This window comes from Bubalus kerabau, chromosome 8, assembly GCF_029407905.1.
Source record: "Bubalus kerabau isolate K-KA32 ecotype Philippines breed swamp buffalo chromosome 8, PCC_UOA_SB_1v2, whole genome shotgun sequence".
In the NCBI taxonomy this organism is placed as follows: Eukaryota; Metazoa; Chordata; class Mammalia; order Artiodactyla; family Bovidae; genus Bubalus; species Bubalus kerabau.
The window spans coordinates 116080630-116096426 of record NC_073631.1 but is presented as its reverse complement, the minus strand read 5'-3'; the positions used below and the strand labels follow the sequence as shown (position 1 = coordinate 116096426).

The following is a 15797-nucleotide window of genomic DNA, read 5'->3' as shown; positions in this document are numbered from 1 at the left end:
GCCTTTTTATCAAAGACAGAAAGCCCTTTCTACTCTCCACCCTCCCCGGGCTGGGTGGACGAGCAGAAGTTTTCAGAGTTTCCCAGAAGAGATTCAAGGAGCACAAAACTCGTTCCAGGCTCGGATGCCCTAGACCTAAGTCACTCTCTCTAGCGGGGGCGCCCGGGTTGGGGTGGGAAGAGAGGGCGATCCTCCCGCCAGCGCGTGTCGCGGCAGGGCTCTCACCGCAGGCGCCCGGGTCCTCGTCTGAGCCGTCGGGGCAATGCGGGACGCCGTCGCACAGCTGCTCCGCGGCCACGCAGTGCGGGCCGCGCGCGCAGGGTGCGTGGTGCGGCGCGCAGGGCCGGTCGCAGCCGCTCTCGTCGCTGCCGTCGGCGCAGTCCCCCTCGCCGTCGCAGCGCCAGCCCCGGGGCGCGCACTCGCCGCTGCTGCACGCGAAGTCCAAGGGGCCGCAGGGCAGCGCTACGGGGACGTCCTCGCTAGACGCCGGCGGGGCGGACCAACTCCCCGCAGGCCGGCGGGCCCTTCCACCGCCGCCGCCCCTCTCCAAGCCCCTCCGGGCCCCCTCCCTGCGCCCGGCCCTCCCCCCACCTTGGGCCCCTCCCCTCGCATTTTGATGACCGATTGGTTTTCCTAAAGCTCTCCCCTCATCCAAGAATTCCCAAAAGACGCCACTCCGCTTAGACGAGGCTTTGAACTCCTGGGAAGATTTGTACTCTTTTCAGTCCTCTCTCCCTTCGCCTCCTTCATTCCGCTGTCTCCAGGAAGCTGGTCTGGACCCTGCTCCTTCCCCGCCTCCCCACCATGTGCCCCTAGGTCTCCCCCTGAGACCCTGTCCCCTCCCTCCCAGGCCTCCAGATGCCAGCTTTTTAATGCCCTTTGCTCCAGGAGGCTCACCAGGGCCGACACTGGCCAGGGGGGTAGGTGCAGTCTCCCAGGAGACAGCAGAGGGGCCAGGCAAGGTACCAGCAGGAGGAGTGGGCAGAGAGGGGAGGGGGCAGTGCCCAGGCCCCTCGTCAGCTCCATCCAGACAGTCCCAGACTCCATCACACAGCCGGATGGCCCCCAGGCAGGTACCATCGATGCAGGACACCTCCCCAGGGGCGCAGTCCACTTGCCCTGTAGCCAAAGAGAGGGGCTGGTCCCAGGGTACTGCTCCTTGGGATGCCCTCTCTAACATGCCCACAGGTGCCCACTTCTCAGCCGGAACCTGCATTGGTGAAGGAGGGGAGGCAGGCAGGTTGGGGCTCACGAGACAGATGCCTGGTGGGCTGGAGCCCGGGATAGGGACCACTAACCCAGGCAGGACTCCTCGTCAGCACCATCCGGACAGTCGGGGTGCCCGTCGCAGAGCCTGGCCGGGGGCAGGCAGTGCCCGTCGGCACAGGCCAGTGAGTCCTGGGGGCACGGGCAGCCCTGCTCATCCGTCCCGTCTCCACAGTCGTCCTGCCCATCGCAGAGCAGGACCAGGGGCAGGCAGCGGCCGGAGCTGCAAGATACCTGCCCCTCGCCACAGACCGGGGTGGCACAGCCTGGGGCAGAGAGGGCCGGCAGGCTCAGGACACCCACAGAGGCCCCCAGAGATGCCCCAACACCAGAAACCAGGGTTGAACCCTGCCCACAAGCGGCTGGCAACTGGACCTGCAGCTTAGGAAGCAGCCCTAGGACTCGTGCTTCCATCGGAGGCCTGACCCACCACTTGTCACTGCCGCACGCCACCTAGGACACTCACCCTCCTCGTCTGAGCCATCGCCACAATCATCCTGGTTGTCACAGAGCCACCCGTGGGGCACACAGTGCCCACTCTCCCGGCATGGGGTCTCTCCCTCCGCACAACCAGGCCCGGGCTCCACACACCGGCCGCCATCGTCCCCACAAAGCCACTGACTTTCCCGACACGTGCTGAGGACAGGGCGTCCGGGGATCAGCGGCAGCACTGGGCTTGGGCAGCCCAGGGCACGGGGGCACCCCCCCGCCCCTGCTCACCAGTTGTTGCCACAGTCCTTCTGCAGCACTGTGCCCGGTGGGAAGAAGCTGCCCCCCCACTCGCAGGGGCAGGCAGCCAGCTCCAAGCAGACGCCTCCTGAGGGCAAAGACAGCAGGACTCCAGCCAAAGGGGCACCCCGTCACCACGGCCTTGTGGCCCCTCCGCACCCCCCTACCCAGAGCCCCCTCCCCTCTGCCCACTCTGACCCTACACACCATGCAGCAGAGTCCCCTCAGGGCAGAAGCAGCCCTCCACACAGGCGACGGCCCGGCAGGGCCACCCAGGCTCAGGACGGTGGTTGTGGCACGTGGCGGGGCACATGGGGCCACAGGCCTCATACACCTGGCCCCCCTCACACTGCAGAGCTGGGTGGGGAGGAGAGAGGCCTGTGTCACCGTGGGGCGAGGGCCCCAGGAAGCAAGAGCAGTGGGCAAGCCAGCCCAAAGCGAGGCCCGTGGAGGGCACCAGGGTGTATGAATGGCGTGGATGTCTTGCTGGGTGCCTGCCAAGGCTATTTGCAACAGAGCAGTGATCTCAGCATGTTTGGTTCACCTATGACAGCGTCTGGCTCATAGTAAGCACTCCAGGAATGAATGAATGGCTCTCAGACCAGAAATATCCCCAAAGGAGCTGAGCAGGTGGTGAGATGGGGTATTGCGGACCGAGGGCTGGGCACACTTACGGCAGAGCTCCTGGCTGCGCCAGCGCACGTGGATCCCGTGCCGGGCACACTCGTCTGCATAGGTGGCAATGGCCGAGCAGAGACACTCACAGTCGCCTCCGGAATCGCAGCTGTGGGAGGGAGCGGTCAGCCCCCCTGCCACTCCCCTGCTGACCACCCACACCCACCCCGGGTCCCCAGGCCTGCCCCTCTCACCCGCAGGCATCATACACACACTGCTCGTAGTGCTGCTGCGGGGGCACCTCCACGTGGCACCGGGCAAAGAGCGGCTGCAGCACCACCCCGCAGCGGGCGCGGGCCCAGCCGGCCCGGTGGGCGTTCACCTGCAGGGATGCCCCCGTGGACCAGCCAGACCCCTCCACAGCACCCTGCCTCTGGAACCACCCCCCACCCCGGGTTCCAGCAGCTGCCCCCTTCCACCCTCCCCCCAATCTCCAGCCATCCTCACGGCACAGGGGTGTGGCAGGTCCCCTGGCTCTGGGCAGAGAGGACCGAGGCGCCAGGAGTGGGCGGCCAGTTCAGCTGTGGGCTCCAGGACCCCCTGGCGGCTCCGAAGGTCGTTACTGGCATCTCCATCGAAGTCTCCACACAGGCCAGCCACCCTGCCGCGGAGCTGGGGGGACAGCTGCACCAGGACCCGGGTGCCTGGACAGAGAGTGTGGCAGGGGGACTCTGGAGACGGATCTGGGGGCCTTCTTCAGGGCTGGGAGTGGGGAGAAGACCTGCTGGTGGTGGTGCTTTAGTCGCTCAGTCATGTCCGACTCTTGCAACCCTCATGGACTGCAGCCCACCAGGCTCCTCTGTCCATGGGATGCTCCAGGCAAGAATACTGGAGTGGGTTGCCATGCCCTTCTCCAGAGGATGTTCCTGACCCAGGAATCGAACCCGGATCTCCTGCATTGCAATCAGATTCTTTACTAACTGAGCTACAAGGAGTGGGGAGAAGACCTAGACGCCTATATTATGTGGGCTGGTTTGACCATCTGACAAAGGTACCAACCCCTCAGTGGGGGAGCTGGTTCCCTCACGTTTGGGACAGATGCTTGGTGGTGACGGACGTGAGACCTACCTATGGGGGGCTCAGGGCAGGAAGTGAGAGCCTACTTTCTTAACTAAACTCAGGTTGGAGGTAGGGTATGGAAAATCTCCAGAGGGCGGGATTCCCGAGTCCAGGACAGACTGTGACACCCTCCAGTCCCAGAGGCCTCACTGCAGATGACTTTTCCCACACCGGGGGCCATTTGGATTTCCTTTGATTTCTCAGTAAAAAGTTATTTCTAAATCATCCGCTGCTTGGGTATGGGTGGTGGGCTGTTAGGAGATTTCTTTTTATTTCTTCTCTCTAAAACTTGCTGGTTTTTTTCCAACTGTTTCTTTTGGTGAGGAGGTATTGCTTTCATAAGGCAGAAAGATGTAATGATGAAAGTGTAATTTGGAGACTCCAACCAGATGTGCACAAGAGGAAGACTTTCGGGGTAGGGGGGGAGCTGCAGGGCATGGGTCAGATGACTGGGGGATGGGGTGCTGACCTCCATCCCAGAGCAAGGTGAGGCCCAGGCGGGTGCTGAGAAGCAGGAAGAGGCCGGCGGGGTGCAGGCTCAGCCCGGGGCCTGAGTAGACCTTGGGGGGCGTCACACTCACCCCATTCACCGTCACTGCCCTGCCTGTGGGGGAGCAGAGGCATTCAGGCCCGGCCTTAGGGTCCAGGGGCTCCAAGATCCCCAGTAGGCCCTCCCAGCCTCCCTCCCCTCCAGCCTTTCCTTTGCTTCTCCAGCCATGTGACTTGGCGCAAGTCATTAGACCTCTCTGGGCTTTAATTTCCTGGAGCCTTCCAGAATCAGGATTCCCAACCAAGAGAAGAGTCACCAGCTCCCCACCCTGGGACTGATGGCTAGCAGTGGGGAGATGTGTGAAACCCCAGGCCTCAGCTGTTTCCGCAGAGCTGTGATGCCACCCGGGTGGAGGCCCTCCTCCCTGGCCCATGTCACCCTTCAATGTCACAGCCACCTCTGAGCATGTGCACAACGGTGCCCTGCAGCCGCACAGTCAGCGCCTTGGTGCAGGTGAGGCCACTGGCTCCGCAGGGCAGGTTTTGGGCAGAGACCATGAACTGGCCGCTGGCCTCTCGCACCAGCAGGTACTCGCAGGCCCCAGGGAAGGTGAGGGCCAGCCCGTCGAACGTCACATAGTGAGGGGCGCCTGACGCCCGGCACCGTCCATCACACCGCTGGCCCGTGCAGTGCCACTGCCGACCCTGGCACACGCTGTGGGCAACGGGGGAGAGGAAACCATCAGGAAGACCAGGACCCAGGGCGGGGGGTCAGGGGGCGGTGGGCTGAATGCCGGGGAGGCAGCGGTCCAGATTCCAGGCAACGCCAGACAAACCCTCAGGTCAGAGAGATGCTGGGAGCTTCCACTGTCCAGGCCTGTCTGGATATCCCTCCCCACCTATCATCCCAACCCCCAGCCAGGGGTCACTAGGTCACAGGGTCACAGGTCACAGGGCGGGGCCTATATACCACAGGTTGCAGTCCTCCTGGATTGTAGCATTGGGCAGGTACCACTGGCCGCCATGACGGCAGGGACAGAGCTCGGGAGGCACGCAGCGTTCCTCCTAGCAGAGGCCAGGGACAAGGGGCTCCATGGAGGACTGCCTGGTGCCCCCTCCCTGCCAGTTACACCCAGCCAGGGGCCAGGGCAGGGCACTGGCTAGCGGAGCCCCTCCCAGACATACCAACAGCACGGTGCCTGGGGGGCAGACACAGCCCCCCGGGCTGCCTGGGGGGCAGGGGCGGTCGGTATCAGGGCTGTCACAGGTGAGCAGGCAGGCTCCAGGGACATAGACGAGCTCACGGGGGCAGAAGGTCCGGGGCGGAGCACAGCGGTGAGCAGTGCAGTTCCAGAGGCCCCTCTCCTGGCAGACGCTGCCGGAAGTTGGGAGGCAGGGAAAAGACCTCACTTCCAGGCCCCTGACCTGCCCTGGGACAGCCTAAGGATCCCAGGGGGTCCAGAGCCCCTAACCTTGTGGGAAGGTCCACCTCCGATGCTGGAGACCTGAGTGTCTCGCCCCCAACCCCAGTTGCCCCAAGCACAAGAAGTGTGACAAGCACCTGGCCACAGCTGGGATTACACACTGCCAGCCTGCCCCAACACCAATAGGAGCCATTCTCTGGGCTTTGGGGAGGGGCCAAGATACTGAACAACCCTACTCCCAGTATGGGTGGGAGAAGGGTTTCACTGAAGTCTCACCCACCAAACCCTGGACTCTGGCACAGTGTCGTAGATCTGCAACTTCTCTTTATGTCCTAACTCTTAGAGGAGCCTCTGGACCACACTCAACTGGAATTCAGAGACCTGGGTTCTGTCCTTAGTCATTAACAAGCTCTGTGACTCTGCAAGCTGTTTAGCCTATCTGCACCTCAGTTTTCTCATCTGCAAAATGGCAACAATTCTTCTACTTCCTACTTTATTAGGGTATTGGGCTTCCTTGGTGGCCCAGCAGGCAAGAAACTGCAGGAGACCACAGGTTTGATCTCTGGGTGGGGAAGATCCTCTGGAGGAGGGCATGGCAACCCACTCCAGCACTCTTGCCTGGAGAATCCCATGGACAGAGGACCCTGGAGGGCTACAGTCCATAGAATCCCACGACTAAAGCAACTTAGCACACACACAAGAATTAAGATTAAATAAGGTAATGTACATAAAAGTGCTTTATAAGCCCTAAAGTACTCCACAACTGAGGGATGTTATCAGTGCTCTGATGGGCATGCCATCCTCCCCACATCTGTCACCCTGTTTCTCTAAGCTACACCTTTTCACCCCCAAGCTCTTTGCTTCCCCCCACAGGTCTCCGCTCTCACCAGTGGTTGCAGTCCTTCATAGCGGCACTGCCAGGGGCATAGCGATGGGCCCCAAGCTGGCAGGGGCACAAGTTGGGGGGCACACACTGGCCCTCGGGGTCCCACAGCAGCCCCAGGGGGCAATTACAGCCGGCCACACAGCTGTCCAGCTCCCCACAGTCTTCAGGCTCCCCGCAGTTGCGACCGCATGCTGGGGCACACTCCTGGTACTCCTGGCCACCAGGACACAGGACAGCTGGGCACAGAGACACATGCAGGTCAGGGGCTGCTCTGCCCCCTTGCCTCCAAAAGAAAGCAAAGCCAGCAATCTGCAGAGGTCAGAGATCCTTCTGGGACCCTCCCCTGCTGCAAAGCCCCTGGATCCCCCTGTGCTGGAAGGAGTGTAAGGGTGCAGCTAGCTGGCTGAGCAGACTCACGGCAGAAGGTCCGGTTTCTCCAGGAAGGCAGGGCACCCTCCTGGGCACAGCGCCGAGCATAGGCCGCAAGCACGGGACACAGGCAGTCCCGGCCAGGGGCGCAGCCACACACAGCTGCCAAGCAGCGCAGGTGGAACGGCTCCCTGTCCACCAGCCCGTGGCACTCCTTGGAGGGAGACAAGGAAATGGCTCAGCTCCTTCCCATGGATTCCCCACTGCCACCTCCTGGTGCTCAGCATGGCTCAGAGTGAGGCCCTCCCAGGAGCCCAGAAGGATGCCAGGGCAGGTATTGACCCCATCTTACAGGGGCAAACAGGGCGAGTGCCCCCAAGCTGGCTACCTGGAAGGTTGGGCCATGCAGGATGGCACAGGCTACCTCCGCGAAAACCTGGCGCTCAGTGTGGGTGCTGCAGGGGGAAAGCGGGGTGCTGGCCTCCAAGGAGCACGTTCCCCCGCCTGCCACCTGGAACTTGCTAGCAAAAGCAGTGATACTGGTCTCCACATCGCCAGCAGGGGTCAGGAAGTCATCCTGCTGATTCCGGGTGAAGGTGCCACACAGACCCTGCACCTGGGCCGCGGGAGTGGGCACAGGACAGTCAAACCCAGGCCCACAGCGGCCGGGCCCAGCCACTCATCCGCCCTCTGGGCACACCTGGTGGGCGTGGTGGGGGTCCAGGGTGATGTAGGCTGCAGGGTGAGACACTCCCCAGAGGATGCGGGCACCAGGCCAGCGCAGCAGCAGGAAAGAGGAAGAGGCCCGGGAGACACTGAGGCCCCCAGCTGCACTCCAGGGCAAGGCCACATCCTGACCGTTGACCAGCACAGCTCCTGGAATAGGAGGAGGGGGCCACCCACAAAGGGCGGGGCTAGGCCGATGAGGTGGAGGGAAGGCACATTTCAGGATGGGGCTGTTAAGAAAGGGAAGGACCCAGGGTAGGAGGTGGGGAGCTCCGTCTCAGTGGGCTGCTCACCCTGAGCAAGGGGAACCGAAGTGACCCCTGGGAGGTCACCCATCCCACCTGAGCAACCCCCATGGGACCCTTAGCACCCACTTGGCCTTTGCCCTTGAAGTCAGTGTGCAGGAGGAACTGGGAAGGGCCTGCCTGGACTAGGTATACCGTGAAGCCTTTCAGCTCCTTCAGAACCCTTTGAACTGTATTTTCCCCTGAGATGGGATAGGCAGAAGATGCCTGGGAAAATCGCCACAGGCCTTTTTGCATCTTCCAGAGATGGCAGAGTGAGGGGAAAGCTGAGACAGTGACCTCGGTTGTGGGAGTCTAACTGGAGAATTTGGGTTCAGGAACCACAGGGCAGTGTGGACAGAAAGTGCTGGAGAGAAGCGGAGTCCACAGGGAGAGGGGAGCTGGAAGGAGGCCACTCCGGAGGGCTGTTGAGTGCGGAAGGCCTGGAAGGCATGGGCCCTGAGAGCTGGGGCTACCTGAGTCCCTGAGCTGGACGAGTGTGTCCCCCAGGGAGACAGAGATGGCATGGAGGCAGCTCCCAGCGTCACAGTCCCCGTGTTCCAGTACAATCAGCAGCTGCCGCTTGGCAAAGTCCTGGGCAGATGGTGAGGAACGTGGTGGGGGTGGGGCGGAAGGGTCCCTCCTGGGCCTCTCCTGTTTTACTGGACACCCATAGCCCACACTCCGAACAGCTCCCACAGAACTGTGCTGACGGCTTGCCAGCCAGCCACATTCTGTGAGGTGAGGGGCTTAACCCTCACCAAGGGCTGGCATGTGTGACTGTGTGTGTGTATGCACGTGCACATGTGGAAGTGTGTGACTGTGTGTGTGTAAGCACGTGCACATGTGGACGTGTGTGTGTGTGTGCGCGTGCGCGCGCATGCACCGGTTCGGGCAACATGCTTCCTCTCCCTCCTCCCTGTGGGGACATATGCTCACGTCTTTGAGTGCCCTCAAGGGTGCACACGTATGAGAGCGTCCCAAGAGCCCCTGTTTGTGTCTACGTGTGTAAGAAGGTGCCGGGTCGGAACCTGGGAAGTCACCTCACTTTACCGGGGGAGGAGGGCTGGGGACGAAGGCGGACCCTTCTTTATTTGCGCCCCCCATTCGCCCCCGGGGTCGTCTTGCAGGAAGGAGCGTGTGTGACAAGCCCAGCCGTCCCATCTGTGAGACAGGGCTGTACGGGTGGGTTCTGCGTGGCGCCCCCGACCCGGGGCGGCGCCGACAGCGAGACTTCCACGGGAACCTGAGGCGGCGGCGAGAACCCGGAGGGCAGGCTAGGGGGTGTGCGGCTGCCATCTTCCCGCCGGAGCCGGGCCGTCTCAGAGTCTCCCTGGACGGCTGTCTCGTTTATTCAGCGGTTTCCTTACAGTCACTGCTCTCCCCCACCCCCACCAGCACCCCTACGAGGGCCCCCAGGACTCTGGCACGACCCCCCGCTTCCGCTCCCGCCGTCTGCCGGCGCTGCACACCTGCACCAGGATGAAGCGGCAACCGGCGCGGCCGCGGAAGGAGAAGCTCCGCCCATCGAAGGTGACGTAATGCCCGTCCCCGCCCACCGCGCACTCGGAGGCGCACAGCGCCTGCGCGCAGAGCCAGCGGCCGTCCTTGCACACGCTGCGGGCACAGGGGCGAGGAGACTACGCTCAGGGTCCGCGCCGCCGGGGGTCGGGAGTGGGGGCGGTACCGAGCTGAAGACTCCCTCCCACCCCCCACCCCCCAACACTCTGGTCCCCCTCCCTCCCCCGGCACTCCCTTCCCCCACGTTAGGACTAGAGGTCTGCTGATGGAGGTCGCCCGCTGGGTTTTTAAGCAGGACAGTCAGTTATAACTTGAGAGGTCACAGGTCACTTGCGAGGGAGGCTCCTCCAGAACCGAGGCAGGTTGCAGAGCAGATGGCATAAGAGAGGGATCAGAAGGGACCTACGGGTAGCCCTTCAGCCCCCCGCGAAGGGGCCCGCCAGGCCCGCGCACCCACCACGGGTTGCAGAGCTGGCGCACAGTGTCCCCGGGCTCGTAGCGCCGGCGTCGGCGGTAGCAGGGGCAGCGGGCGGCGGGCACGCACAGGTCGCCGTCCCAGAAGAGACCCGGCGGGCACTCGCAGCCGCTCACGCACTCTTCCCCGCAGCTCCGCTCGCTTCCCTCGCCCACTGCCGAGCAGCTGGGCGGGCAGGCCGAGGCGCAGTCGGAGTACAGCTGGCCCCCCGGACACAGGCGCTCTGCGGGGTATAGGGGTGGGCTGTAAGACCCAAGGAGTTCCCCGCCTCCGGCCAGAGCCCACTGGCGGAACCCCACCCCAGGGAAACAGGAGCCACGCGAGGGCCCTCGGTCAATCCCCGGATTCCACAGAGAGGGGAGGCCAGAGGCTGGGCAGAGAAGAGCAGGCAGCCGCCCTACCGCAGAAGCCGGGCTTCCTCCAGCGCACCGCGATGCGCCGAGTCGCACAGTCCTGGGCGTAGCTGGCCAGGGTGGCGCACACGGCCTCCAGCCGCTCTGCCCGCCCACTGCCCGCTGGGGCCCCAGCACAGTAGGCGAAGAGGCAGGCCTCGTGGTACTCGGCAGGGGGCACCTGCCAAGAGAAGATAGCCCTTCAGCAACCAGCATCCAGCGCCTCCCTCCTTTTGCTCCTCAAATGCCCTTGTTTTACGATCAAAAAGGTGAACGCTGCAAAGGACCTTAGAGATAACATATTGGGGCCGTCTCATCTCCCAGAGATCAAATCAAGGCAAGTCGGGGGGGGGGGGGCCCTGACCCATGCCCCAAAGCAATTTGGTGGCAGGACCAGGGGCCCCGTTTGGCACCACCCTAGCACTCGTCACCTCTTTAATGCCTGATGCCACCTCCACCCCCATCCATACCTGGGTGTGGCATTCTCTGAATGGGCCTTCCAGCAGCTGGTGGCACACATCCTGGGCTTCAGCCCGAAGCTGGCCAGCCTCCGTGCCCGTCTCTGTGCCCCTCAGGGGGTCCTCACAGCCTTGAGCTGCCTCCACTGCATCCAGACACCCAAGCTGGGGACAATGGGAGTCAGGCCAAGGAGCCAGGATGAGGGATATTAACCAGGACATCAGGAAAATGGCCATTGCCCTGGCAGCTGGCTCAAGACCCCACCCTCATGGCTACCAGCCCAGACATCCTGGGACTGTGAAGGGCAGCAGAGTGGCAAGCCCAAGTGGATGTGGGGGGCCAGGATCACTGTGAACCCACAGGCAGGAGGTTAGATAACTAGCTAGTGAACCAAAGCTTGTTGGTGACCAGGTGGGTGAGCAGGCAGAAAGCGAGGGAACCCAGCACTGCAGTCTCACCTCTGAGTCTGGGAGTCTCCAGGAATTCCCAAAGGTGGCAGCTAGCGCAGCCAGTCCCCTGCCGGGCTCTAGGAAGTCATCTGGGGGAGGTTGAGGCAGAGTGGCTATGTCTGGGGACTCCTGTCTCCCCTTCCTTCCCACAGCAGCAACCAAGCCTCACCCCCACTCACCCTCAGGCCGGCCGTTGTAGACCCCACAGAGGCCTTGAGTCTGTCCCTGGAGCTCGTGGTCCACAGAAATGGAGACGGAACTGGACCGGTCCAGCCGCACAACGACCCCCAGGCCTCCCAACAGCACCAGCCAGTCCCCTTGCCACTGCAGGCTGAGCCCTGGGCAGGAGAAGTGGAGAGTCACAGCCCCACCCCTCCCACCATCACACCAGGGCTCAGACTGCCCTGGGAAGGAGAAAAGGGCTTCTCACTATCCTAGAGAGTTCTGCACGCTATACCCTTTAAAGCAGAAGCCACTGGTTTCCCATCACAGACCTCTTTTGAGAAGTTCATGAGCACTATGGATGCGCTCTTGAGAATAAACTACAGGTAAACTACAGAAGGCAATGGCACCCCACTCCAGTACTTTTGCCTGGAAAATCCCATGGACGGAGAAGCCTGGTAGGCTGCAGTCCATGGGGTCGCTAGAGTCGGACACGACTAAGGGACTTCACTTTCACTTTTCACTTTCATGCATTGGAGAAGGAAATGGCAACCCACTCCAGTGTCCTTGCCTGGAGAATCCCAGGGACGGGGAAGCCTGGTGGGCTGCCGTCTATGCAGTCGCACAGAGTCGGACACGACTGAAGCGACTTAGCAGCAGCAAACTACAACACACACACACACACACACACACACACCCCTACCTCACTCCCCAGACCCCAGGCAAGACAGAATTCTGGGAGGAGCCTGACCCATCTAGCAGCATAAAAGCCCCGCCTCTGAGGCCTGGGTGCAGGGGTGAGTAGAGGGACTTTCCCCAGGTCACCCTGTGAGGGGGCGGGTTGTAGGGGTAGGGGATGAGGACCACGACTTCCTGGCATATCAGCAGGCTCCTTCATCTCCAAATGCTGACTCCCAACAGCTGTGGGGGTGTTGGGAAGCTGCAGGCGCCCACCCAGCTGCCTAACTTCAGCTGCCCAACTTCAGCTGCCCTCTGACCCGTGCCCTGCGGATGGACAGACTGTCCCAGAGAAGTGAATGGGGCCCTGGGCCACCTCCTGGTGCCCACCCGCCTTACCAGGGAGCAGCTGAGACGCCCCCTCAGGTACCAGCCGCCCGTTCACAGAGACGTTTTCACCCCGGATCAGCACCTCCTCTGGTCCCATCATTACCCGGGCCTGTGGGGGCGAGGGGGCGGGTGACACGTCGAGGAAGCGTTGAGGTCAGTGGCCCTCCTCCCCCTGTGTCCAGCTCCCTCTCTGTGTCCGGATCCATCTCCCTCCTCACCAGCTGACAGTGCCCAGGCTGGGGACAATGCCCCCTGGGCTGGAGGTGGACGGCCCAGGTGGCATCAGCCGCACCCGCCAGCAGATAGGTGCAGCGGCCCAGGAAGTGGAAGTGCCGTCCATCGAAGGTGCGATAGTGGAAGCCAGACCAGGTGGCGCAGGTGGCCGAGGGACGCTGGCGCTGGCTCCAGAGCTGGGCCACAGCCCCCGCCAGGGGCTGCAGGATGGCTGGGGAGGGTGTGCTGCCTGGGGGAGATACACCAACGGTGACCTCTGAGCACGGGAAGCGGGGTGGAGGTGGTCAGTGCGCGGTTACCAGTGGTGACCAAAGGTGGCAGGCGGCCTTTCTGAGCAAAGAGGGCAGTGGGCTCCACAGAGGGACCCAGAGCTCAAGAATTCTAAGTGGGGTGCCTGTCGGGGACAGGGTCCCGGCTGGGGCTCTGCTTTTCACGCAGGCTGGAACTCTGTGGACCCACCCAGTCGACTGTGGTTGGAGCAGCTGTGGCAGGTCTGGGAGCGGCCATCCCGCCAGCTGTGTCCCCAAGGTTGGGCACAGCACTCCTCCAGGCTTCCTGCAGGCACGTTCACTGAGCCTGCCCCCAGGTTGCACAGCCAGGTGGCAAAGCAGTGGCCCTCAGGGCTGGCCTCTGCAAGGGCTGCGGTGGATGGAAAGAGAGAATGGGGTGGACCCAGATATTCCACCTGGACCCGGCTTCCCTCCCCAGGCAGCCTGCTGCCTCCAGGAAACCCCAGATCTGGGCTGATCCTGGGCGCTTACCTAGGGTACAGTGGGTGCCCCCCCAGCCTGGGCAGCAGGCCCTCACTGTCCGGTTCCAGGCAGCAGGCCGGGTCTCTGGGGGTCTGGGTCCATGGAGCAGGGGGAGGGAACAAGATGGCAGTGTTCAGCCCCATCCCTGGGAATGGCCTGGGACATTGCCTCTGATCACCTGCTCTCTAAGAGGCTTTAATGTGTAATTTTCCATTCTTGGTGTCAATTTCCAAAGCGAGAATGATCTCAGGAAGGCAGACTGAGGGGTAGGCAGAGGCAGCAGGCATCTTGACCCTTCCCGGCACTGCCCAAGGATGTGCCCACTCATCCACCACCCCGTTCCCCCATTTGGCCCCCCTTGAGTCCACCCCGGACCTGCTTGCCAGATGCCTGCATCACCAGGCCACCCCTCAGTCCTCCCCCGCTCTCAGGAGGTCACCCCACTGCTCTCGCCAGCCCAGTGGGCTCCTCGTCACTCACTTGTAGATGGCACAGAGCCCCGCACGGCCACTCCAGGTCAGGTCCAGCCGCCAGCCCCGGCGCTGGTAATGCTGGAGGCTGGCACAGGGCACCAGGTCCTCCTGACGGGGGGTGACTTCCTCCTCCACCAGGACGGTCTCTGTCCGCTCGCACCACCGCCTGCCCACGGACGAGGACCAACAGCTGCGACCACTGTCCCCCTCTGCCTGGGAGGCCCTGTCCCACGACCCCACTGCCCGGGAGAGTTTACTGAAGAGGAGGCTGACTTAAGCTGGCTGAGGGGGACGAGGAGGGAGTCTGGCCACCCCAGAAGGTCCTAATCTCGGGGTGGGAGGAGAAGGCCCTGAGGTGGGCTCCTTACCCATTAGCCAGTGCCCATGCCGCCCCGAAGAGGAGGGCAGGGAGCAGCATGGTGACCCCCGGTCACCTGTCGGGGGGCTCTGAGGCTCTGTGGAGGCCGTGCTGCGGCAGGGATGCAGAGAGGCCAGGCCAGGGCTCCCCGGCCCCCCACACGGTGGCGGCTGCTGCAGCCTGGCCTCAAGGGTCCAAGGCAGCCTGAGGCAGTGAGGGCGAGGCCTGGGAGGCTGGGCAGGCTTTATCTCAGCCCTGTGCCCCAGAGCACCAGCTGCCCAGAAACAGATTGGACCTGCCTACACATAGCATGGTCCCCTCCAATGCCAACTCTCCCTGGAAACAGTGCCCTTCCTGGGGGGTGTGTGTGTGTGTGTGTGTGTGTGTGTGTGACACTCTGGGCCTCTGAGAGCCCACACTCCCTGGAAACAGTGTCCTTCCTGGTGTGTGTGTGTGTAATAAGGGGATCCACGTATGTGTGTGTGTCTGTGTGTGTAATGAGGGGCCACAGCCAGATACTCTGGGCCTCTGATAGCCCACACTCTCAGGCCCTACCACCAACTACTGTGGACATGAACAAACCACATTCTTTCTGGGCCTCAGTTTCCTTACTAGTAAAAACCTCAGGGCCTCCAGGAAATCATGGGGGGTGGGACAGGGGCTCCATGAATACTTTGAAATTGTGTGCGTGAGTGCTTTTCTGATGACAGTTCCACAACTTCTATTAGATTCTCAAGGGGAGCCATGACCCCACACTAGGGTTGAGTCACAAGGCCACTGCCTTCCGGCCCTCAAGTCCAGAGTATCTGAGCCTCTCTCCTGTCCCTTTTCTGTATCTCCTGCCCGCCCCAACCCCACAAACCAGGCACTCCAGAAACGAGGGTCTGTGAGCAGAAGGAACGGGGTTTCCAGGGTGGTTGGATTGTTTGGGGCCAGGGGTCCCTCTGTGCGGTCTGACTTCTTAGTGAGGGTGATGACGTGTGGCCAGCTGGGTCCACCCTGGTCCCCTAGGATTCATGGGATCCAGAACCAGGAAGCTCAGACAGGGCAATGACAGCCAGCCTCAAGGAAGAGTGCTTGGGGTAGGAAGGGGGGACTGCAGGAGGCAGAGGGGCCCTGGAGACAGCTCTCCCAGCCCTGGGGGCCAGGCAACCGGATGGAATAATCTGGAGCATCCGGTTAGAAGCCAGCAGCAGCTCGCTCCCCAGGGGAATCCTGGTTACATCCTGGTTACTGGTCCCCAGGGGGATCCTGGTTACATCCTGGTTACCGGTTACCAGCTCCCAGGACACCCAGGCCGGAAAGTGTCTTGGGCCTGGTATCCCATAACCCTCCACCCCCAAGCCTGATGTGCCTGACTCCAAACACCCCACACAATCACTGCACCTGTGGGGGGGTGTGTGTGTGGTGGTGGGAGGAGGAGGTGGCTGTCAGGAACCAGAGCCGTGCCAGGCATTCTTCTGGGCCAAAAGGGAATGCAGTGAATCTCTCCAGGAGCTCCTGGATGGGGTCTCTGGAAAGGTCCCAGGTCAGGACCTGGACACCCA

The 15797-nt window shown here is 62.5% G+C and overlaps 1 protein-coding gene across 1 annotated transcript in view; it reads right to left on the bottom strand.

Moving 5' to 3' along the window:
* The window catches only part of LOC129658756 (SCO-spondin-like), a 51625-nt gene extending 37315 nt beyond the window's left edge, over positions 1-14310 (bottom strand). Inside the window, 31 exon segments of the mRNA XM_055589596.1 lie at positions 226-475; positions 898-933; positions 935-1119; positions 1299-1532; positions 1733-1902; positions 1987-2083; positions 2203-2352; positions 2670-2779; positions 2865-2992; positions 3118-3314; positions 4199-4333; positions 4677-4933; positions 5189-5283; positions 5404-5593; positions 6530-6764; positions 6946-7111; positions 7286-7513; positions 7598-7773; positions 8384-8501; positions 9380-9524; positions 9886-10126; positions 10305-10476; positions 10766-10918; positions 11213-11292; positions 11383-11541; positions 12443-12542; positions 12652-12896; positions 13127-13306; positions 13429-13511; positions 13900-14058; positions 14261-14310. Of these exon segments, the coding sequence (XP_055445571.1) occupies positions 226-475; positions 898-933; positions 935-1119; positions 1299-1532; positions 1733-1902; positions 1987-2083; positions 2203-2352; positions 2670-2779; positions 2865-2992; positions 3118-3314; positions 4199-4333; positions 4677-4933; positions 5189-5283; positions 5404-5593; positions 6530-6764; positions 6946-7111; positions 7286-7513; positions 7598-7773; positions 8384-8501; positions 9380-9524; positions 9886-10126; positions 10305-10476; positions 10766-10918; positions 11213-11292; positions 11383-11541; positions 12443-12542; positions 12652-12896; positions 13127-13306; positions 13429-13511; positions 13900-14058; positions 14261-14310 (4924 nt within the window).
* Between the last annotated feature and the right edge of the window lie 1487 nt (positions 14311-15797).